Raw genomic sequence first — 18,814 nt, 5'->3', positions numbered from 1 at the left:
CGGGTAACTCCGAACTCAGCGGATGCAAATGTCAGAAAAGGAAATCCTATCTCCGGCGGTCTCTTCCTTCCATCACTGTTCACTTCATTAACCAGGCGTTCTTGCCTAGTGTGCAGATCATCGCGTGTATATTACTCTTATGAGTCGAAGCCATGCACACAACGTTCGACTTCGCTGCCCGAGGATCAGGTTCCTATACGCAGGCAGGCCTTGAAGGGGCTCGGGGCGAGCTACTTGCCATGCATTCATCGACTTAAGCTGCCTGCTCGCTACTATGCGCTTGCCTCAGGACACTCCGAGGATCGTCTCCTCTAGCCGCTTCTTGACGCTTCCCTTTCGCTCGCGAGACTTGGTGGTGTACAGGTGCGTATTTCCGGCCGGTTTGCATTCATAGACGATGATCGATACATTCGTTAGCCATGATCAAGCGCTGTCTTGACGCTCTATACTCTGCCTTAGACCGCGTCTACGTGCTGCGGCAGCTGTCCTACGCGCTGCATGGCTTCCTCGTCGGCCTCCATCTCGCCCTGGGCATCCTTCACCTCCTTCCCCTCGAGCAATCCGTCACGTTCTCTCTCTCACCGGACGACGACCCCTCTGATACCTCGCTCGCTGTGGCCATGACTATGTCCGGGACCATCTTCGCAACCGTACGCAGTCACGTTTCCGGGTTCTCTACTCGCGAGGTGCTAACGCTGACCCACACAGCTCTACGGCTCACTTCTCATCTGGGTCACGCAGAAGCTCGCTCTTCGGCGCCTATTGACGAGCCGGCAAACGCTGACAGCGATGCACGATGAGTACAACTCGTGGATAGGTATCGGCTCGGCAATGCTGGCGCTTGTCGGCCAGTGCAGGATACGGAGCGCGCTTCCATGGGTATCGTGCATCACTGCGTACCTTGTTTGCATAACGGCCCTTCATTCTACGGTTCCTTCGATGGTCACGGTAAAGGTCGGTGAAGTGGACTTCGAGGACTCTGTCACGACTCGCCTGGCGTACCCGGACGTGCAAGGCATGCTATAGTCAGCCCACCTGCATCTTCTAATCCCGAGCTCAGCTTACCCCTTGCAGCTCCAGCGCGTCTACCTCGGAGAACGCGCCCAGCCTCTACCATGCCCTCTTCACTGACGCCTCGAGTCTGCTACCCTACATCGCGCTCCTCAACGGCGACCAGGAGCCGGGCCTCGCGCGCTCGACCATATACGATATCACCATGCCAGAGGCGGGCATGCGCCAGAGCAACAGCACCACGCTCGTCAACTCGACGACCTTCTCTGTGCGGTGCGGGAAGCTGGAGTCGCTCAGGCTCGAGGGTTATCATCCCAAGGACGCCCGGGAAGTACGGCACTACGACCTCTCGCATGTGTATCCCAATGGCACGAAGCAGGATGGGTTGCGTATCCTGAACATGCAGCGTAAGTCTGCGCTTCTATTGTGATAGGGCAAAGGGACTGAGCGTCTACATATCCAGCCAACAACGCCATGGCCTTCGCCTGGCTCAACAGCTCGTCGGACGCCGATGCCCGCCCCGCCTTCAACCGCAGCTTCTACCTCTACGGCACCTTCAACGTCATGGACTCCGCCGGCGTCTGGCTGCCCAACCTCACCCTCCCCCAGCGCGTCGCTGCCGGCGCGCCCGTCAACATGTCCGTCGTGGGCTGCAATTTGTACAGCAGCGACGCGTTCGTGCATGTGAACACGACGACGCGGCTGGCTGTGCGCGAGGAGGTGGCGAATATGAGCACGGGCGCGCATTGGGAGGCGTATGAGCCGCGGGGGGCTGTGGAGGCGGGGGAGTTGGGTATCTTGGATTTGGTGCGGGGGTTCGTTTGTTTGTGTGCTGCGGAGGTGGTGCTGATGTCGATGATGTAGTGGACGACGGCGATCTCCAAGCAATACGAGACGAACTTCAGTCTGGGGAGATCGGAGACCCACAAGCTTGGGTTCATGGCGAAGTAGATTACTTCCTGCTTCACAAAATCATCGGCGCATGCTCACACCATCACAGGTATCTTACTTCGCGTCTGGGGCTCAAGCTCCCGAGTTACTCGGGCGCATACGTTCCCCGTCGACGGGTACATCTGTACGAACTGGAGAATGCGCTCAGCGAACTGGTCGCCTCGTATTTCTGGGCGTGTACGTATAGTTGTGCATCGACCGTTGCCACCTCCGTACTCACAGCGGCGCAGTGAACCAAGTGAACACGAACAACCAGTATGGTATCGAGCGCACCAGCGTCACAACGACTCTCGTACCCATGCCTGTTCGAAAATTTCGCGTACGTCCTTGCACCCCTTACTACACACTATCCTCAGTATAAATTGATCTCCTCCCCCCTCCCCGCAGCTCAACCGCCTCTCCATCTTCAGCGGCCTCCTCATCTCCCTCGCGCTCCTCTGCATGAACTACCTCCTCGTCCGCCCGCGCGTCTCGCGCGCCAAGCACGCCGTCGATATCCTCGACTCGCTGGGCCTCCTGCAGACCGTGTGGTTCCTGCGCAATAGGCCGGATGTGCTGAGTACGGTGGGGAGGGTGGAGAATCCGGTGGAGGATGAGTTGAGGGGAGCGGGGATGTTTGTTATGGAGCCGGATATCAGGGACTCGGTGTGCGTTCGTGATGTGGGGTGTGCTGGCAGAGGGGAGACGCCGATTCCACTGATGTTGCTTCCGGCCGGGACGAAACAATCGCGAGAAGGAGATGGGGGAAGGGAAGAGATGAAGACGGCGAAGCTCGATGCCAACTGTACGCCGTCCAGCTGGCAGGAGTTTGATAGTGATTGTTGATATATCTAATCGCTGGTCGTTCATTCCCTTTACACAGCGAGTGTCTCGCGCGTAGCACTGAAATGTTCCTTTTGGGGTGTAATATAACCATACAGCAAGTATCATGGCCATATGAGCTTGTCGCCGGCATACCCATAGCTTCGTATGATTCGTAGGCCATCGCGTCGGACGGGAGGCGTCCGCACTGTGGCCGATTCGAATATGTAGACGGCAATTTCCGGCCTGAATGAGATAGACAACGTGGATGTCCGCAACCGTTCTTCACTGCAACCTCTTCGGCGAAACTTCCGTCCACTCGAGATGTGAGCGCAGCGATGATGCTTCGTGGACCTCAGCACTGCCTTGAGAGTCGGCTTGCAGGCTATACAACAACCATAGTACAAATCAGTGGCTGCATTACTCGGGAAGACTCCATGATCGCCTGTTCCGCGGCTCGTCTTCTGCACCCCATTCCGTACTTGGCGGTGGACACTGTAAAGATCAAGCTCCCGGGAGTCACCGCTACCTCAATGCACGTCTGATGACGCTGGGGTGGCCCCTTCGTCGGACTTCTGCAGCCTCCGGGCGCCTGATCTCACCGCCTGTACAATTTGCTGTGCGTGATCATCCCCACCTTTCTCTCTTGCGCACACCATCTGGCTTGCAATAATGCGAGGAAAAGACGTGCGCGCGCTGGCACTGGGAATGGCCTTCTTCTTCCTTACGACCCTCGGCGTCTGGGGACAACAATCCCAACAGTCATTTACGCCGGCCTGGGTCCCGCTCGCCGTACGATCGCCGCACCTGAATGCCTGGGTCTGGAATAGCAGCGAGACTACGAAACATTGGCCACGATTTGGACTAGATACCGACGTGCGTAGCATGCTTGCGGAGAACGACATTCATCTGACGGTCATGCGCAGAAAATCCTTGCGTGGTCCCAGTTTGTCAAGGTCGACGGCGTCAGTTATAGCCTTCTGGGAGATTATACCTTCCCCGGAAACTATACTGTGAAGAGCTCGCGGATGACGCCTACTCGCACAATTATCGTCACCGACTTGGGCGGCTTCGTCGAAGTCACTACGACGTTCTTTAGTCCAATTGAAGTGCGTGATGTGTTTCCGTTTTCGAGGTCTTGAGCTCCAATGCTAACTATCTACAAGCCTGGTGTCATGGAACGCCAGTCAATGCCCTTCGCGTACATGTCCGTGAAAGCTTCGTCGATCGATGGGAAGCCACATGTGGTTGCTCTTTACTCGGATGTCACCGGCGGTATGTCCAAGTTATACAACTGACGTCGCTTCACAAACTCTGAATACTGCAGAATGGGTCTCTGACAACGCCTCCACCATCGTGACTTGGGACACCGTGCAGGCTGCGTCCTACACCTACCACAAGGTTCAACGCAAGGATCTGCCACTGCACCCTTTCGAAGAAAATGCAGGCGTAGCGGAGGACGCAACGCTCTTCTTTGGCATCCAGGCTGCTGTGAGTTTGTGTCACGTAAATCGGTAGCCTTCTCTTCATTTTCGTAGAAGACACCGCCCATGTCCTACCGTACCGATGGTGAATCGACGACCCGCGATCTGTTTGTCAAGGAGGGTAATTTGGGCAATAAAGCGACCATGAACGACCGCGCTATAAGTGCCGAATGGCCGGTCGTCGCGTTCGCCTACAACCTCGGCACTGTCGAAAATGAGAGCGAAGAGGTCATATTCGCGATCGGCCTGGCACGCAACCAGATCATCAAGTTAAAAGTCGGATCTGGAGAGCAGGTTCGATATCCGTACTACCTCTCGCGCTATGATTCGGCGAACGAGGCGGTGAGTGCAGTAAATACTTATGTACGTGGGTTGCTCATCGAGGCCGTCTGGTTTGATAGTTCCAGGACTTCCTTCAGGACTACGATGACGCGTCGAAGCGGGCAGACGCCCTCGATTCCAGGATCATGGGAGAGGCTTCGAATAAATCTGCCGAGTACGCTGATCTGGTAGCCCTTGGGACGCGCCAGGCCCTAGCTGGCCTCGAAATCACGGTCACCAATGCGTCCGACGGCACCCTCGATACTTCTGACATTCAGGCGTTCATGAAGGACAGCGGTAACAGCCTGTATGTGTTCAGTCTTCTTCAGGATATACTCTTGCTCACTGACCTCTATGTAGCCACGTTAACTCTGTTCAGGTTATGTACGCGGCTGCGCCAGCGTTATTGTATATCAACGCGACATGGCTCGGTTACCTCCTCAAGGCGTCGCTGCAGCACGCGAACTCACTTTCGCCCTCGCCTCAGACTGCGCCGCAAGATCTCGGTATGTAACATTGCACTCACCGCACGTGTACTTGATAGAAAAATTCATCATCCGCAGGCTTTTCCTACCCCGCAGCGTCCGGCGATACATCATCTCCAGACTCATCCCTTGGCGTGGAAGGTGAGCCATATCCAACTGCCGTAAATCCCATGGCTTATACGCGCAGCGTCGAGCACACTTCTCATCTTGGCCTATGCGCACGCGACTTTCTCTGGAGATGGTGCTCTAATCCAGGAATATGTGAGTGTGTCGCCATAATGCAGCCTTTCACGCCCTTGCCTGACCCACAGTCTACAGTACGACAACCTCAAGACGTGGGCGGACTACCTGGCGCAGCACACACTGTATCCAAACCAGGATCAGTGCGTGCTCTTCGACACCATATAGCCCACTTAACTGATTTCTTCGAGCAGGAATACAGCCGAGGGCGACAATGGCGCAGATAATACTAATCTCGCGCTGAAGGGAATTCTGGGGCTTCACGCCATGTCTAGAATCAGCGAGTCGCTTCACAAGGACGCAGATGCGGCCGATTACGCCGGAAACGCGTCAGGCTTGATTAGCCAGTGGAAGGACTTGGCCGTCGCGGGGGACCATCTGGCACTGACTTACGACGACCCGTCGAGTAGTGGCCTGATCTTTAACATGTACGCCGACAAGCTGCTCAAGACGAACATAGTCTCGGATGACGTCTGTCGTCTCTTTTGATTGCCTTGATGCCCTCTGACGATGATCGCAGGTTTATGAGCTCCAGACGAGACTTTATGGCGCGGAGCTCGACTCTGGGCAAGCCGCATACGGTCTTCCTTACAGAAGCGACCACAACACTGGAGGTCGCGCAGATCTATCTCTTCTTGCGGCAGCGGCAGCATCAAATGGTACGACTCGGGATGCCTTCATCAAGAGCGTATGGAACAGGGCTGCCAACAACAGCTTGGATGGCTGCTTTCCCTACGCCTATAGCCTTGATACAGGCACGGCAAACACGGGTACAGGTAGTCCAGCCCTCGGGGCGGTATACTCGCTCCTTGCTCTCGAGTGAGTTTCTTCGACGCCTCTGCGCTTGCAAGGTCCTAACGAGCACGGATAGTCTGAAGAAGCGACCTATCACCTTCCCAGCGGCGGATGATAGCAGCCAAAGCTCAAGGACCAAAGCCATTGTTGGCGGTGTTGTAGGAGGAGTAGCCGGTGCCGCGCTGTTGGCACTTGCAACGTTCTTCTTCCTGCGTCGTAGGGCACGATTGAACAACAAGGTCGTACCCGAATTGGTTGACAGCTCCTTGCGGGATACAACATCGCTACCACAGCCATGGCGCGCCTCGGGCTCGGAGGGCGGCATTCCTCGCAAGCGCCGCAACATGGCCACACCTGAAGTCACTGCATCGAATATCCCAAGCCAGATGGCGAACGACGTGCGGAAGACGCGAACACCTTCCACTACGACATCACCCCCTGCTAGGACGTCCTATGCAGCTGACGGGACACTGGCTGCTACTACTGAGACGCATGCGCAACCAGAGTCGACGGCGAGCGCCGGTGACTCCAACAATGCAGCAGGCGATACGACGCTTCTTCGTAACAAGCTGGAGAACCTTAGACGGGAGGTGGTGGAAATACGGCACCAGCAGTCGTACGCAGATGTACCGCCTCCAGAATACTCTTGATGGCGGAACTTCACTTCATGTCTGTACAGTTTGTCGCGTAGTAATATAGCGGAAACTTGGTCGCCGCAGTGCGTCGAGCGAGCTTGATCCACCAGGTGAAGGGTTGAACCATCGCCCGGGAATTGCCGTTACGATGAAACAGGCGTCCTCGCTCATATATGTTCGAATCTTTCTTCAACCATCATGATTGACGTACCTCCTACAAGCTGTTCGCCATCTCCAGTGTCAGAATGGTGGAAAAATTCCCAGAGCACTGCTGAGCCGACACGCCGCGTCACTCCGGCCATTCGCGCCATGCAATGCAGAACTGTGCTCGTACCGAGGAATCTCAGCGATCTCCGAAACGGACACCGAAACGGAGCATATTGCAAGGCACGGCCATTCTATTGACAGAGACGACATGAAAAGGTGGATCACCCACGCTGGGTAAAGTTGGCCTCGAACTTGTTAATTTACAAACTTGGAGTGGCCGGTCTTATTCGCGTTCAACGATGGCTTCTTATCGGCATCGGGGCGTAGCCATGCTTACTCAAGTCACTCGCGACTTTGGCCTTGATGACTATTGACACTCAGAGTATAGAGTATAAAGAGCCCGGGTGAAGACGCTAAGATCAGTAGAAATCCATCCGACATCCTCACTCGAACCCCACCATGTCCTCTCCTACCGCAACGTATGTTCAGCTGGGAAGAAGTGGGTTGCGCATCTCAGTTCCCATCGTACGTATTCGTTGCCCTTGCCATACTACGACAGATCGCTCAAGGCAGCCTCAGCTCGGCGCTATGAGCTACGGCAATCCCAACTGGGGGGTACGTACTACAGGTTTCAAGCGATTGTTTCAATACTAACTGAGTTGTAGGCAACAGACGAATCGACTAAGTGGGTTCTTGGGGACGAACAAGCGCTCCCAATCCTGAAAGCCGCTTGGGACCGCGGTGTCAAGTCAGGATATGCTAGACCTTGTAGCTTACAGGACGCTGACTGTGTTCGACAGCACCATAGACACTGCTAACATGTACTCGAACGGTGATTCCGAGCGCGTCGTGGCCAAATTCATCGAGAAGGTAAGCATACAGCCCGCGCACACTGGGGTCTTCTTTCGCTAACTCGGCTTCAGTACCAGATCCCTCGCGAAGAGATCATCATAGCCACCAAATGCTGGGGCCTCGTAGGGAAAGGTCCCGACCACGATGTCATGACTTGGGCTCAGTTCCCGACGATCAACGAGCGCAAGGAGTACATCAACCAGTCTGGCCTTTCGCGCGCGGCTATCTTTCACGCCGTGGAGGGCTCGCTGGCACGGCTCAACACGTCCTACATCGACCTCCTTCAGATCCATCGTTTCGACTTCAACACGCCGCCCGAGGAGACAATGAAGGCCCTGCACGACCTCGTCGAGTCGGGCAAGGTTCGTTACATCGGCGCGAGCTCGATGCGCGCCTGGCAGTTTGCTCTCCTTAATGAAGTTGCGGAGAAGCACAACTGGACCAAGTTCGTCAGTATGCAGAACGAGTATTCACTGCTCTACCGCGAGGAGGTGAGATTACCTGTCGTTGCATCCTCAATCTGGGCTGACGATGTTGGTTCAGGAGCGCGAGATGCTGGCATACTGCAAGTACCATGGCATCGGCGTGATTCCATGGTCACCGCTTGCAGGCGGCTTGCTCGCGCGTCCTCGCGATTCGGACTCGGCCAATACCCCACGCGCAAAGCTCTTTTCCTCCCTGGGGCTTAGCAAGGCGGACGAGGTCGATGCAGAGATCATCAAACGCGTCGAAGAAGTCGCCAAGAAGCGCGGCTGGACCATGTCGCAGGTTTGTCCTGGAGCAATGTGTCCTTCCGGCGGGACTGACAGTCTGAATAGGTCGCCCTTGCCTGGGCACAGCGCGCTGTCACCAGTCCGATTGTTGGCTTCAACTCGGTGAAGCGCGTTGATCAGGCTATCGTCGATGGAGAGCTCACGGACGAAGAGGCCAAGTACCTGGAGGAACCGTCAGTAGATTTCGCTGCACGCTCATTGCCACCCACTGACATTCTGTACAGATACCAGCCGAAGCCCGTCCGCGGACACGCGTGAACGCTGACTGCCGTCCATGCGTCTTTCCATTGTAAGGCTACGTTTTACCCTTGCCTGGCATTCGGACGATCCCACTGCATTATCTGTTTGGTCTCGAGGACTCTGGCTGAACGAGGCGCATTGTGGTATAAATATGCAAGTGTATGTATGTCAGAGGACGACGTCAATGGAAGAGTAGCTGAACAGGGTACCATAACGCGCAGACCGAAAAACTAGAGATATCCCAGCAACGTCATGAAAAGAACCAGAGAGCGAGACAGCCGCCCGCCAAAGGGGCGGGCGGCGGTGAATAATCGTGGTGGAAGTCGATGAGCTGGGCAGAAGGCCGAATGGTATCATAGGCGAGCACCGCGTGAATAGGGTCGTACTAAAAAGAATGTAAGATCTCCCAACAGAAATGTGAACAATATTCGTAGCGCGAAACAGAGGGAAAGCGTCGCTAGAGGATGAGTCGTCGAGATGAGTGGCAGTAGTGGGGCAAGCGCTTGGTCAACTGCGAGCGCAATGAGCCTCCTTGCGGAGATAGTCATAATGTGCACGCACCTTGCATTCATGTACTCGTCCTGCTACAGACAGGTGGTATATATACTTTGCGTACGGTCGCCGAAGATCTCCTTCTTTCTTCCATATCACTGTCTCCACCCATTAACGCATCGTCCGAGGCCCAACGCCCTCATCCCTCTTCTTACTCGAAATCCGGGATCTCCGCGAGGCCGGATATGGACATCGGGCGCGACTTCACCTCCAGCATGCGGACCATGTCGGCGAGATCGTCGCCGACGGTGGCGGGCTCGGCGGCGTTCGAGGCGAAGACAGGCTCCTCGGAAGCAGGGGTGACCTCGGCAGCAGGCGCGCAGGGTTCCTCAGCAGCCGAAGCGGGCTCGTGGGTTTCCTCGGCCTCAGCCTTCTCGACAGCAGGCTCAGCTGCGCCCTCGGTCTGTTCAGCCTCGACGGCGGCCATGTCGTGCTCTGCCGCCTCAACTTCTTCACGCGCTTCTGCCTCCTCGGCATGATCCTCCTCTGCCGCGTGCGCCTCTTCAGCTGCAACATCCTCGGCAGGCTCCTCCGCGGCATGAGCCTCTGCGACATGAACGTCCTCCTCATGAGCAAGCTCCTGTTCAGTGGGCTGGTCGTGCTCTTCCTCGGCGGCGGGCTCCTCATGAGCCTCTTCCTCGACATGCGCCTCCTCCGCTGCTTCGTGCTCGATGGGGACTTCGGCCTCAACGTGAGGCTCCTCCGGGGCCTGCTCCTCGGCGGCATGACCGTTGGTAGACTCGGGAACCAGATCTTCCTCATCTGGGATCTCCGCTGCTGCCGTAGTAGCCACCGCGGCTACACCGGCCGCTGCCGCACCCGCGCCTGCCTTGGTTGCCGTGGACGAGCCTGCCTTCTTCGGTGCCGCACCCCGCGCGGGCGTCGCGCGTCCTCTTGTAGGCGCGGCGGTTCCCCTCGTTGGCGCATGGCCCCTTGCAGGCGCGACCCTCCCTCGCGTGGCAGTCCCGCGGGCAGGTGCAGCGCCTCTTGAGGGCGGAGACGCTGCAGCAGCCTTCTCAGCGGAACGACGAAGGGACGCAGCCGTAGGCTTGCTTAGCCGATCAGCTGCCTCGGGACTCAGCGTCGTGCGCTTCGTCGGCACCTTGGGCGTCTCCGCGCCGCGTGCACGAGCGAGAGATGCCGCGGTGGGGGCAAATAGGCCGCCGCCGCTGGAGGGAGTCTTGGGGCGGGAGGCACCTGCGGGGGAGGACTTGGCTGGGGAAGCTGGGGTCTTCGACGGCGTCGTCTTCGCGGAAGTGGGTGTCTTGGCGCGCATGCTTGCTGACGGCGTCTTACGGCCTGCTGGCGTGGCAGGGGCCTTGGGTGTGAGGCTCTTGCGCGACGCGGCGGATGCGGTCCCAGTATGTTGCGGGCGAAGGGTACCGACGGGCTTTGATGGCGTCGGTGTGCTACGCGAGCCCGTCGCCGCGGTCTTCGACGCCGGACCCTTTGGCGTTGCAGTCGCGGTCTTCTTCTGAGCCGGCGAGGCTGGCGTCTGCGCGGGCTGCTTGGCTACCGGTTTCGATTCTGGTTCCGCTTGTGGAGGCGGGGCGGGGTCCGAGAGCGCGCGGAACGACGACGGCGGCGGAGATCGCGCATCCTGGGCGATCGACTTTGGTGGCCACTCCCTGCGCTCCTTCGCTTCCTCCTTGGCCGAGTCGCCGGTGATATGCGAGACGACGCTGCCGCTTCTGGACGGAGTCGGTGTGCCGCCGATTGACGCGCGCTTGCCCTGCTGTTCGAACTTGCCGATGAGATTCGCGACGCTAGCACGCGGACGCTCGTCAGGCAAAGGCCTGTATCGATACGGCTCAGCATGCAGCTCGCCACATACGGCAGGCGACGCACATTTTCCTTCGGAATGTGTTGACTGGCGATGATGGCGATGGTGGTGGCTGTCAACTGCGTCCTGCGCGGCGGTGCGGGGCGCGTCCGTCGTACGGAAGCGCACGGAGAACGCGGCGTACGTAAAAGTAAAAGTAATCGAGAGTCGAGCAGGACGATGATGGTGAGAGTAAAGAACAGCGAACGACAACCCAGAACCCGGTCCGGCTTTGGCAACCGACAACTGATGGCAGCGACGTCGACCACGTCGCGCATCGCACATCCGACAGTCATGTACTCGGGCAAGCGTGTATAGATGTTGAGTGGACTCGAGAGTCGCAAATATGATTTCTACGCTAAAGCCACTACTTCGTCCCTCCTCGGAGCTCCGTCTCCAATGAAGCCAGAAAAGCATCCGCCTCATCTCGTTTACCGCTCCTCTCCTTCGCCTCCAATGCAGCGAACGGATCTGCAGGCGTAGACTTTGGGGGTTGGCTGACAAGAGGCGGCGGTGCTGGTGCAGGACTAGGCTCCGGCTCCCCTCGCAACTTCCTCCGCTTCGCCTCCAGCATTCGTTGCCTCTCCTCCCTCTCCCTCTTCCGCTTCTCCATTGCCTTGCTCATCCCAGTTCCCGCTACCTCCTTCGCCTTTCCCTTGCCTTTCGCGTCGCCGACAAGCTCCTCGTCCAACCGCATCCCCACCATCTCCCCTACCGCAGGTTCTTCCGCTCCTACTTCCTGTCGCACGGTGCGTGTCTCGTCCCGCGCGGCCTTCAACTCCTCCATCTGCCGCTTTCTTTCTTCTTCATCTTGCGAGAATGCGTAGAACGCGGCGCCGCGCGCACGATTCTCGCCCCGGGCATCGTAATGCCCTTCCACCTTCGTCTGCTCGGCAAAGTCTTTCTCAATCTGGGCAACGCGCTCTTCAGTTGGATGATATGTTGGGAAGAAGCCTTCGGGATTGCGGATGACAAGATCTCTGTGAGAAGTGATGTCAGTAGCGATATAGTAGTAGCAGCGTATTACGCACTCATCGCTGTCTTCCGCGCCGCCTTCCTCAAATTGGTACATGAACTCTCGTGGAACCTCCGACTTGCGTGCCGTGCGCGTGCGGCCGAGCTCGTCCACGTACTCGACAATAGGGTCATTCTGTGTTCAGGCAGTCATTAGCAGATGCGCATACGGATGCTGGCATAACGCACCTCATTAGGTGCTCTTGGCACTGTCAGGGATTCGTCCTCGTCATCGCTGTGCGCTTCGTATCCTTTGGCGTCGAACTGGGCGCATCTTCCATAAGTACAAGAGGCAAAACAATGAATGTCTGCCGGTGCTCACATCGACCAGGAGCGCGTCGTAGTGTGCGGAATCTAGCCCAGCTGTCTGCCCGCGCTTGAGCTTGTCATATATTCGTGCCTGCGGACGTGTAAGTACGCATTCGTCGGGGTTAGAGGATGATCATGAAGGCGTAGGGGACTCCAAGGGCGGGTGGGGCATCTCAAATCGGGCTGGCGCACTTTCTCCTCTAACCTCGCGCGAGACGACTCCAGCGTGGGCCGATCGACCGCCTCCATCTGCAAGTCGCGCTCAGCGCGCGACTTCACGCCCTTGTTCGCTCGTAGCCATGCCGTGGTTTTCTGTTAGGTAGTTGCGTCCATCATAAGTCGGTCGGTACAGCGCGCATGATGTGCAAGCAGCGACAGATGGTGGAAGGACATAACGGCCAGCAATTCATCAGCAAGCCCCTTCCACGCAGACGAGCGTCTTGCATGCACCTTCTCTGATCGTTTCACACCACCGGCGATGTACTCCTTCTTTCCCCCAGCAGCACGCCGCGTCTTAGCGTCCGCCTCTTGCTGCGCAAGCTCGGCCTTCAGATCGAGTAGGGATGAGGCGGCGAACGATTTGGTCTTCTTGGACATGGATCGAGAGCAAGATTGGGGGGTAGAGAAGGCTACGAAAGGCAGGAGGATAAGATGGGTATGAAGAAGGAAGTAGTGCGCGGTAGAAGGACTCGTCAGAACCAAGCATCGAAGCAAGCGCTCGGGGGCGTCCGGCAAGTGCCGATAGCCATCACTCTCAGGTCAAATGAGCGAGTTCGAACACCAGCCTGGCGCCAGAATTGGTACACCAGTGCTACTCCTGAATTCGCGTCCAGAAGATCAGGCATTTGGAGACGAACAACAATTGGAAACATTTGGTACTACAGGTTGATATACACTATTTTCGTTGGCCTGCCTTTAAGCATGACCGCGAATGGGCCTTGGCTGATATCTGAGAGAAGAGATATGTCAGTTAGACAGTCCATGCGAAGATCATGAAGACTTACGGCTCCTCCAGATACTTTGCCTCCTCGTCAGTAAGCTCGCCGGCCACAATACCCTGGTCGACACGCTTGATAGAATTGAAGCCGACGATCGGACTGGAGACATTGCGCAGAACCCATGCGAGCGCGACCTGTCGATGCAAACAGTCAGAGAGTGAAAGAGCCATGATCTGTGAAAGAACATACCTGGGACATCGCCCAACCGCGTTTCTCTGCAATCTCCTCGACGCGCCTGATAGTTTCGTTGTCTATTTCTTTCGCTTTGACGATGCCGTAGGAGGGAAGCGCTTTCGAGCGAGGAGTCGCCTGAGAGCCGAGCGAACGGGCAAGTGCGCCCCCGGCCAGAGGCGAGTAGGGGATCAAGCCAATACCGTGGTACTTGCAGTACGGGATCATCTCACGCTCCTAAGGACATCATGAGCACAAGCTCGCCGAAAAGCATACAAAGCGACTCACCTCCTCGCGATATGTCAACGAGTACTCATCCTGCATGCTCACAAACTTCGTCCAGCCGTGCTTCTCCGCGACCTCGTTCAGGAGCGCGAACTGCCAAGTGCGCATCGAGCTCGCTCCGATATAGCGCACCTTCCCGGACTCGACGAGGTCGTGGAGGGCCTTCATAGTCTCCTCGGGCGGCGTGTCCGGGTCAAAGCGGTGAATCTGGTAGAGGTCGATGCACGAGGTGTTAAGGCGCTTGAGCGATTCTTCGACGGCGTTGAAGATAGCTGCGCGGGAGAGGCCCATCCAGTTCACGTATTCCTTGCGCTGGCGCAGGACCTGCAACTGCGCGGGCGTGAAGACGTCATGGTCGTGCTCCTTCGCGGTGAGGTTGAAGCATTTGGTGAGGATGACGATCTCGTCGCGCGGGATTTGGTACTGCAAGTCGGTTCAGTGGCATTCATTATGGGAAACTGAAGAGCGGTGTACCTTCTCGATGAACTTGGCGACAATGCGCTCGGAGTCACCGTTTGAATAGACGTTGGCGGTATCGATTGTGCTGGTGTGTCATCAGGGGTACGTTCCTTCTGGACACAAGGTTGACTTACTTGATTCCGCGGTCCCAGGCTGCCTTCATGATGGGGAGAGCATGCTCTTCGTCTAGCACCCACTGCATTGACTCTTCAGGAGCCTGATATCCTGATCAGTATACCGCTAAGAGCTGTTTTGCCGCCGACTCACCGCCCACTTCGGGTTCCCGTAACTCATGGCACCGAGCTGGACATTTCATTGGCGACGGACCACCTTGGAGAGCGTGGAGGGACGTACAATGGGGACCGAGATGCGCAGGCCGCTCTTCCCGAGCTGCACGTACTTCGCAGACGGTGCTGACATTGTGAGAATTGAGGACGTGGTAGTATCGATGCTGTCGAACGTTGGGACGATGCATTCTCTTCTATTGCCTCCCTCTTATATTTCCCCAATCTTGCGGCTACCTTCCGAAGCGTCATCGCTGGCTCTGCTGCTCAGGACATACCTTGAGCCTACGCTTCCGTGCATCTCGAGGTTGTGAGCGATCGCTCGGACTGAGGCCACGACTGCGCGAGGCTGTAGAATCTCAACGAAGCAGCGCAGAGGGATGTCGTAGAGTGATTGGTATGACGCGAAGTTCGGGTCTTCAGCGTGTTCCGTTTCGGAGTGCGACCCGGATAATCGCTGTCCGATTCGGGTCCCAGGGCGAAGAATCACCAGGCCGAAAACAGCGTTCCGGGGCAGGGCTGCAAAGAGAGGAGCCGCGTAGCATAGTCTCTCCGCGTACAGAGGATTTTGGGCTGCAGCTGGAATATCATGTTTGGACTTTGTATTTCAGCGAGGGGTATTGATAGCTTCTATATGCCAGTGCAAGTCGCGTCTTATGGGCGAAAGGGGCCCTCTTTCGACTACTGCCGCGCCGTACTTTGCTTCTGGGTGATTAGGTCCATTGATGTCTTGTCGAGAACTGCGCGCGATGTTCAAGTACAGTCCGATCAGAGGGCGCAAGAACAGAGCGAACGTTGAAGAAGCCGTTGAGCGTTCGTCATTACACTTCATCCTTTACAGAATTATGGTTCGCATCCGACGGAGAGAAGCAATAGAGATAGAGAGAAAGGCAGGTAGATATTCCTAGCAGGCAGGAAAGAAGACAACGCATGCGGTGGAAGGGTGACAAAGCGTCGACGTGCGGCAAGTGCCGGATTGCTTTTCCAGGATCACATGTCAATTGAACATGAACATCCCCGTGACCTCAAGGTGAGCGCTGATCATGCTGCATGTGCTCTCGCTTCTATGCAGTCCAGTAGATGCAGGAATGTTGCGATGAAATATAGTTGTATGATTGCAGAGAATATGTTTGTACAGGTGCAAATATGATTGATACATTCTCGTCGACTCGCTGCGCCTATGATTTTTCAAGCGTGGCCCTGAACGGGCTTCGGCTGATAAATGAGAAGAAAAGCCGTTAAATTGTTATGGGTTCGGAGCTTCACAATCACTCACGGCTCCTCGAGATACTTGGTCTCCTCGTCGGTAAGCTCGTCGTTCACGATGCCCTGATCGACACGCTTGATGGAGTTGAAGCCGACAATCGGGCTGTCCACAGTGCGCTGAGCCCATGCGAGGGCGACCTAGAGAAAGTATCAGGACCATAGTCAGGAGCTGAAGATAACGCGTAGAATACGCACCTGAGACATCGCCCAGCCACGCTTCTTCGCGACCTCCTCGACACGCTTGATGATCTCGGCGTCGATTGCGTACTGCTTGTTGATGCCGTATGTAGTCAACGATTTCCAGCGAGGAGTTTCTTCAGAGCTGACGGGGCGGGCGAGCGCGCCGCCGGCCAGAGGCGACCAGGGGATGAGTCCGATGCCGTGGTACTTGCAGTACGCAATCATCTCGCGCTCCTAGAAAAGCCATGAGCATTCGACGTTAAACAATCCGAGTGTGTAGGCCTACGTACTTCCTCACGATAGAGCAGCGAGTACTCATTCTGCATGCTCACGAACTTGGTCCAACCGTGCTTCCCCGCGACCTCGTTCAAAAGTGCAAACTGCCACGTCCGCATCGAGCTCGCCCCGATATAGCGCACCTTGCCCATCACAACGAGATCGTGAAGCGCCTTCATCGTCTCCTCAGGCGGCGTGTCCGGGTCGAAGCGGTGGATCTGGTAGAGGTCGATGTACGAGGTGTTGAGGCGCTCGAGCGATTGTTCGATATTGAAGGCAGTGGATTCTCTGACTAGACTTACCTGGAATATAATTCCACACTTACTTGGGGCACACGAAGATGGGGGAAGGAAACAAGATGGATTCACTCGTGAGTCGGGCTTTTACCCTCAATATATACTACTGTTACATGAGTCATGAGCCAACAAGAATATACCATAATGTTCTATACTAATCGGGACGATACGACGACCTTCGGGGATGGGCACGATGCCCGGCGTGAATTCCAACACTCCCCCTCAAGCCGGCATCAGGCCCATCTCGTACACGAATCTCTCGTGCTTTGGGCGAGGCAGACCTTTGGTGAATAAGTCTGCAAGCATCTCGTCAGTAGGGCAGTACTGAACGTCCACTATACCGTGCTCTATCTTCTCCCGTACGAAGTGATTCTCGATGTCGAAGTGCTTCGATCGAGCGTGGTGTTGAGGGTCGTGCGAGATTGACAAAGCGGCTTGATTGTCAGAGAAAATCAAGGTGGGCTCGTCCAGTGCGAATCCGAGTTCGCCAAAGAGGTAGCGAAGCCAGATGGCCTGCCGTGTCGCGCTTGTTAGCGCTGAGTACTCGGCCTCCGCGGTTGAGAGCGCCGTTGTTGGTTGCTTCTTGGAGTGCCACGCGATAGGGCCTCCACCGAGTAGGTAAACGTAGCCGGAGACTGATTTGCGGTCGTCCGGGTTCTGAGCAAAGTCGGCATCGCTGTATGCGCCGTAGTCGTCGAAGATGGAGGTCAAGTCCGGGTCAGCCGCGTTAAGTTCAACTTCGGTCCGTCCGCCGTAGGTCACGCGCAAGTTGCACGTGCCGCGCAGATAGCGGAAGATGCGCTTGATCGCCGTCCAATGCGCTTGTCCCGGATTCGCCGTGTACGCGCCAACGCGCGAGACTGCATACGCTATGTCCGGGCGTGTCATCGTGGCGGCCCAAATCAAGCTCCCCATATACTCAGCGAAACTCGTACCTCTCGCATCTCGGACTTCTCCGCTTCCGTCGTACTTCTCCAGGATTACATTCGGATCGAGGGGCGTCGTTACGCAGCTCATGTTGTCGAACGAATATCGCTTCAAGATCGTCTCAATGTACTTCTGCTGCGATATCTGGACTGTCCCCGCCTCTCGATCGCGGTAGATCTCGATCCCGATGATTTTCTGTGGCTCCCCCATGTCGGTCACTTCGACCTCGCGCGCGAGCGCGGCCTGCGTCGCGGCGATAAGGGTAGAGCTCGTGCTAAAAACGAGTAAGTCATCGACCCATACCGTGAGGAAGATGTACTGATCTCCGATGTGGCGCTTGTAAACACCGTGATCGACTTGAAGTCGCTCGAAGCCGTTCGAGGTGAGTATCTCGTGCAGTTTTCGATTCCACTCACGTCCTGACTGCTTTAGTCCGTACAGCGTCTTGCGTAGACGACAGACGCGTCCGGTCTCGTCCTCGAAACCGGGGGGTTGGACCATGTAGACCTCCTCCTTGAGGTCTCCGTGTAGGTAAGCTCCTTTCACATCGAGCTGACGCATTTCCAGATTTTGGATCGCTGCGATCGCGAGGAGCGTTCGGATGGATTCCGGGCGTACAATCGGCGAGAACGTCTCGCTGTAGTCAAGCCCGGGACGCTGCGAAAATCCTTTCGCAACAAGGCGCGCTTTATAGCGCACAATGTTCCCCTGCTGATCTTTCTTTAGAGCGAACACCCATTTCGCCCCAACAGGCATGCGGTCGGCCGGCAAGTCCTCAAGAGTCCACGTCTTCATGTCCTCAAGCGTCTTCAGCTCGGCCTGGATGGCCGCTTCCCACTGCGGCCACTGCGGCGACGCGCGCGCCTCGTCGATTGACTTCGGCACGTCATCCTCGCTATCACCCGCTCCCGCCGCGCGCATCGCATAATGCGCAAATGCTGTGAATGGGTCGTCCTCGGCGTCCTCTGGATTATCCGTGCGTCGCGATCCCGTGCGCTCCGATGCCTGGAGTCGTGCGTCGGGGTTACCGAGCTGTCGGTAGTTTGTGTCTTGCGTCCTGCGGGTGAGTACGCGCCTCGTCGGCTGCGTTCCCGCGTTCTCGTCACTCGTCTTGGTAGTCGGTGCTGATTTTCCCTTCGTAGGTGCTGGTGGCGCTTCCGTTAAGGGTTTGCTCTGCGTT

At 56.7% G+C, this 18,814-nt stretch overlaps 8 protein-coding genes across 8 annotated transcripts; 3 read left to right on the top strand and 5 right to left on the bottom strand.

The window, feature by feature from the left end:
- Nucleotides 1–73: 73 nt before the first annotated feature.
- Nucleotides 74–2,915, top strand: SCHCODRAFT_02626313 (uncharacterized protein). The gene is made up of 9 exons (XM_003031695.2): nucleotides 74–363; nucleotides 418–650; nucleotides 709–1,025; nucleotides 1,075–1,418; nucleotides 1,475–1,818; nucleotides 1,876–1,958; nucleotides 2,012–2,139; nucleotides 2,193–2,281; nucleotides 2,350–2,915. The coding sequence occupies exons 2-9, from the start codon at nucleotides 420–422 to the stop codon at nucleotides 2,785–2,787; spliced, it is 1,974 nt and encodes a 657-aa protein (XP_003031741.1). The 5' UTR covers nucleotides 74–363; nucleotides 418–419; the 3' UTR covers nucleotides 2,788–2,915.
- A 148-nt stretch (nucleotides 2,916–3,063) lies between these two features.
- Nucleotides 3,064–6,831, top strand: SCHCODRAFT_02626308 (uncharacterized protein). The gene is made up of 13 exons (XM_003031696.3): nucleotides 3,064–3,639; nucleotides 3,690–3,872; nucleotides 3,930–4,038; nucleotides 4,091–4,254; nucleotides 4,302–4,589; nucleotides 4,649–4,875; nucleotides 4,929–5,074; nucleotides 5,132–5,194; nucleotides 5,241–5,314; nucleotides 5,372–5,436; nucleotides 5,488–5,764; nucleotides 5,814–6,112; nucleotides 6,165–6,831. Exons 1-13 carry the CDS (start codon nucleotides 3,436–3,438, stop codon nucleotides 6,736–6,738), a joined length of 2,673 nt encoding a protein of 890 aa, XP_003031742.1. The 5' UTR covers nucleotides 3,064–3,435; the 3' UTR covers nucleotides 6,739–6,831.
- A 448-nt stretch (nucleotides 6,832–7,279) lies between these two features.
- SCHCODRAFT_02292978 (Aldo/keto reductase) lies at nucleotides 7,280–8,888 on the top strand. The gene is made up of 8 exons (XM_003031697.2): nucleotides 7,280–7,455; nucleotides 7,510–7,545; nucleotides 7,596–7,678; nucleotides 7,731–7,800; nucleotides 7,854–8,273; nucleotides 8,326–8,550; nucleotides 8,601–8,728; nucleotides 8,780–8,888. The coding sequence occupies exons 1-8, from the start codon at nucleotides 7,390–7,392 to the stop codon at nucleotides 8,811–8,813; spliced, it is 1,062 nt and encodes a 353-aa protein (XP_003031743.1). The 5' UTR covers nucleotides 7,280–7,389; the 3' UTR covers nucleotides 8,814–8,888.
- Nucleotides 8,889–11,465: 2,577 nt separating this feature from the next.
- SCHCODRAFT_02578830 (uncharacterized protein) lies at nucleotides 11,466–13,203 on the bottom strand. Its single transcript, XM_003032141.2, has 6 exons — nucleotides 12,943–13,203; nucleotides 12,685–12,804; nucleotides 12,506–12,583; nucleotides 12,373–12,447; nucleotides 12,201–12,319; nucleotides 11,466–12,149 (listed from the first exon to the last, which is right to left on the bottom strand). The coding sequence occupies exons 1-6, from the start codon at nucleotides 13,087–13,089 to the stop codon at nucleotides 11,537–11,539; spliced, it is 1,152 nt and encodes a 383-aa protein (XP_003032187.1). The 5' UTR covers nucleotides 13,090–13,203; the 3' UTR covers nucleotides 11,466–11,536.
- Nucleotides 13,204–13,394: 191 nt separating this feature from the next.
- Nucleotides 13,395–15,060, bottom strand: SCHCODRAFT_02292880 (Aldo/keto reductase). Its single transcript, XM_050342296.1, has 8 exons — nucleotides 14,760–15,060; nucleotides 14,673–14,708; nucleotides 14,540–14,622; nucleotides 14,421–14,490; nucleotides 13,950–14,369; nucleotides 13,680–13,898; nucleotides 13,497–13,624; nucleotides 13,395–13,441 (listed from the first exon to the last, which is right to left on the bottom strand). Exons 1-8 carry the CDS (start codon nucleotides 14,823–14,825, stop codon nucleotides 13,408–13,410), a joined length of 1,056 nt encoding a protein of 351 aa, XP_050200087.1. The 5' UTR covers nucleotides 14,826–15,060; the 3' UTR covers nucleotides 13,395–13,407.
- A 236-nt stretch (nucleotides 15,061–15,296) lies between these two features.
- Nucleotides 15,297–15,521, bottom strand: SCHCODRAFT_02502854 (uncharacterized protein; the record flags this gene model as incomplete). Its single annotated transcript, XM_003032143.2, has 1 exon — nucleotides 15,297–15,521. One exon carries the CDS (start codon nucleotides 15,519–15,521, stop codon nucleotides 15,297–15,299), a length of 225 nt encoding a protein of 74 aa, XP_003032189.1.
- A 440-nt stretch (nucleotides 15,522–15,961) lies between these two features.
- SCHCODRAFT_02504134 (Aldo/keto reductase) lies at nucleotides 15,962–16,360 on the bottom strand (the record flags this gene model as incomplete). The annotated part of the gene is made up of 2 exons (XM_003032144.1): nucleotides 15,962–16,093; nucleotides 16,151–16,360. The coding sequence occupies 2 exons, from the start codon at nucleotides 16,358–16,360 to the stop codon at nucleotides 15,962–15,964; spliced, it is 342 nt and encodes a 113-aa protein (XP_003032190.1).
- Nucleotides 16,361–16,417: 57 nt separating this feature from the next.
- On the bottom strand, nucleotides 16,418–16,620 carry SCHCODRAFT_01053962 (Aldo/keto reductase; the record flags this gene model as incomplete). The annotated part of the gene is made up of 1 exon (XM_050340943.1): nucleotides 16,418–16,620. A coding segment is annotated over one exon (203 nt), but the record flags the coding sequence as incomplete, so codon positions are not given.
- Between the last annotated feature and the right edge of the window lie 2,194 nt (nucleotides 16,621–18,814).

Source organism: Schizophyllum commune (assembly GCF_000143185.2).
Source record: "Schizophyllum commune H4-8 unplaced genomic scaffold SCHCOscaffold_6, whole genome shotgun sequence".
Taxonomy (NCBI): domain Eukaryota; kingdom Fungi; phylum Basidiomycota; class Agaricomycetes; order Agaricales; family Schizophyllaceae; genus Schizophyllum; species Schizophyllum commune.
This window is presented reverse-complemented; position numbering and strand designations above follow the sequence as displayed.

What these genes read in the sequence shown, in the direction of transcription:
- SCHCODRAFT_02578830 (XM_003032141.2), bottom strand. Translation starts at nt 13,089, where the DNA reads ATGTCCAAGAAGACCAAATCGTTCGCCGCCTCATCCCTACTCGATCTG. An exon ending in GTGTGAAACGATCAGAGAAG is followed by an intron (nt 12,805 to 12,942) that starts GTGCATGCAAGA and finishes ACTACCTAACAG; the next exon opens with AAAACCACGGCATGGCTACG. An exon ending in GGCGCGGAAGACAGCGATGA is followed by an intron (nt 12,150 to 12,200) that starts GTGCGTAATACG and finishes CACTTCTCACAG; the next exon opens with AGATCTTGTCATCCGCAATC.
- SCHCODRAFT_02292978 (XM_003031697.2), top strand. Translation starts at nt 7,390, where the DNA reads ATGTCCTCTCCTACCGCAACGTATGTTCAGCTGGGAAGAAGTGGGTTG. An exon ending in TGCGCATCTCAGTTCCCATC is followed by an intron (nt 7,456 to 7,509) that starts GTACGTATTCGT and finishes AGGCAGCCTCAG; the next exon opens with CTCGGCGCTATGAGCTACGG. An exon ending in GCCAAGTACCTGGAGGAACC is followed by an intron (nt 8,729 to 8,779) that starts GTCAGTAGATTT and finishes CATTCTGTACAG; the next exon opens with ATACCAGCCGAAGCCCGTCC.
- SCHCODRAFT_02626308 (XM_003031696.3), top strand. Translation starts at nt 3,436, where the DNA reads ATGCGAGGAAAAGACGTGCGCGCGCTGGCACTGGGAATGGCCTTCTTC. An exon ending in GATTTGGACTAGATACCGAC is followed by an intron (nt 3,640 to 3,689) that starts GTGCGTAGCATG and finishes GGTCATGCGCAG; the next exon opens with AAAATCCTTGCGTGGTCCCA. An exon ending in GTGCTCTAATCCAGGAATAT is followed by an intron (nt 5,315 to 5,371) that starts GTGAGTGTGTCG and finishes CACAGTCTACAG; the next exon opens with TACGACAACCTCAAGACGTG.
- SCHCODRAFT_02626313 (XM_003031695.2), top strand. Translation starts at nt 420, where the DNA reads ATGATCAAGCGCTGTCTTGACGCTCTATACTCTGCCTTAGACCGCGTC. An exon ending in AAGCTTGGGTTCATGGCGAA is followed by an intron (nt 1,959 to 2,011) that starts GTAGATTACTTC and finishes ACACCATCACAG; the next exon opens with GTATCTTACTTCGCGTCTGG. An exon ending in TGCCTGTTCGAAAATTTCGC is followed by an intron (nt 2,282 to 2,349) that starts GTACGTCCTTGC and finishes CCCTCCCCGCAG; the next exon opens with CTCAACCGCCTCTCCATCTT.
- SCHCODRAFT_02292880 (XM_050342296.1), bottom strand. Translation starts at nt 14,825, where the DNA reads ATGTCAGCACCGTCTGCGAAGTACGTGCAGCTCGGGAAGAGCGGCCTG. An exon ending in TCGCCAAGTTCATCGAGAAG is followed by an intron (nt 14,370 to 14,420) that starts GTACACCGCTCT and finishes ACCGACTTGCAG; the next exon opens with TACCAAATCCCGCGCGACGA. An exon ending in GCAAAGTATCTGGAGGAGCC is followed by an intron (nt 13,442 to 13,496) that starts GTAAGTCTTCAT and finishes CTCTTCTCTCAG; the next exon opens with ATATCAGCCAAGGCCCATTC.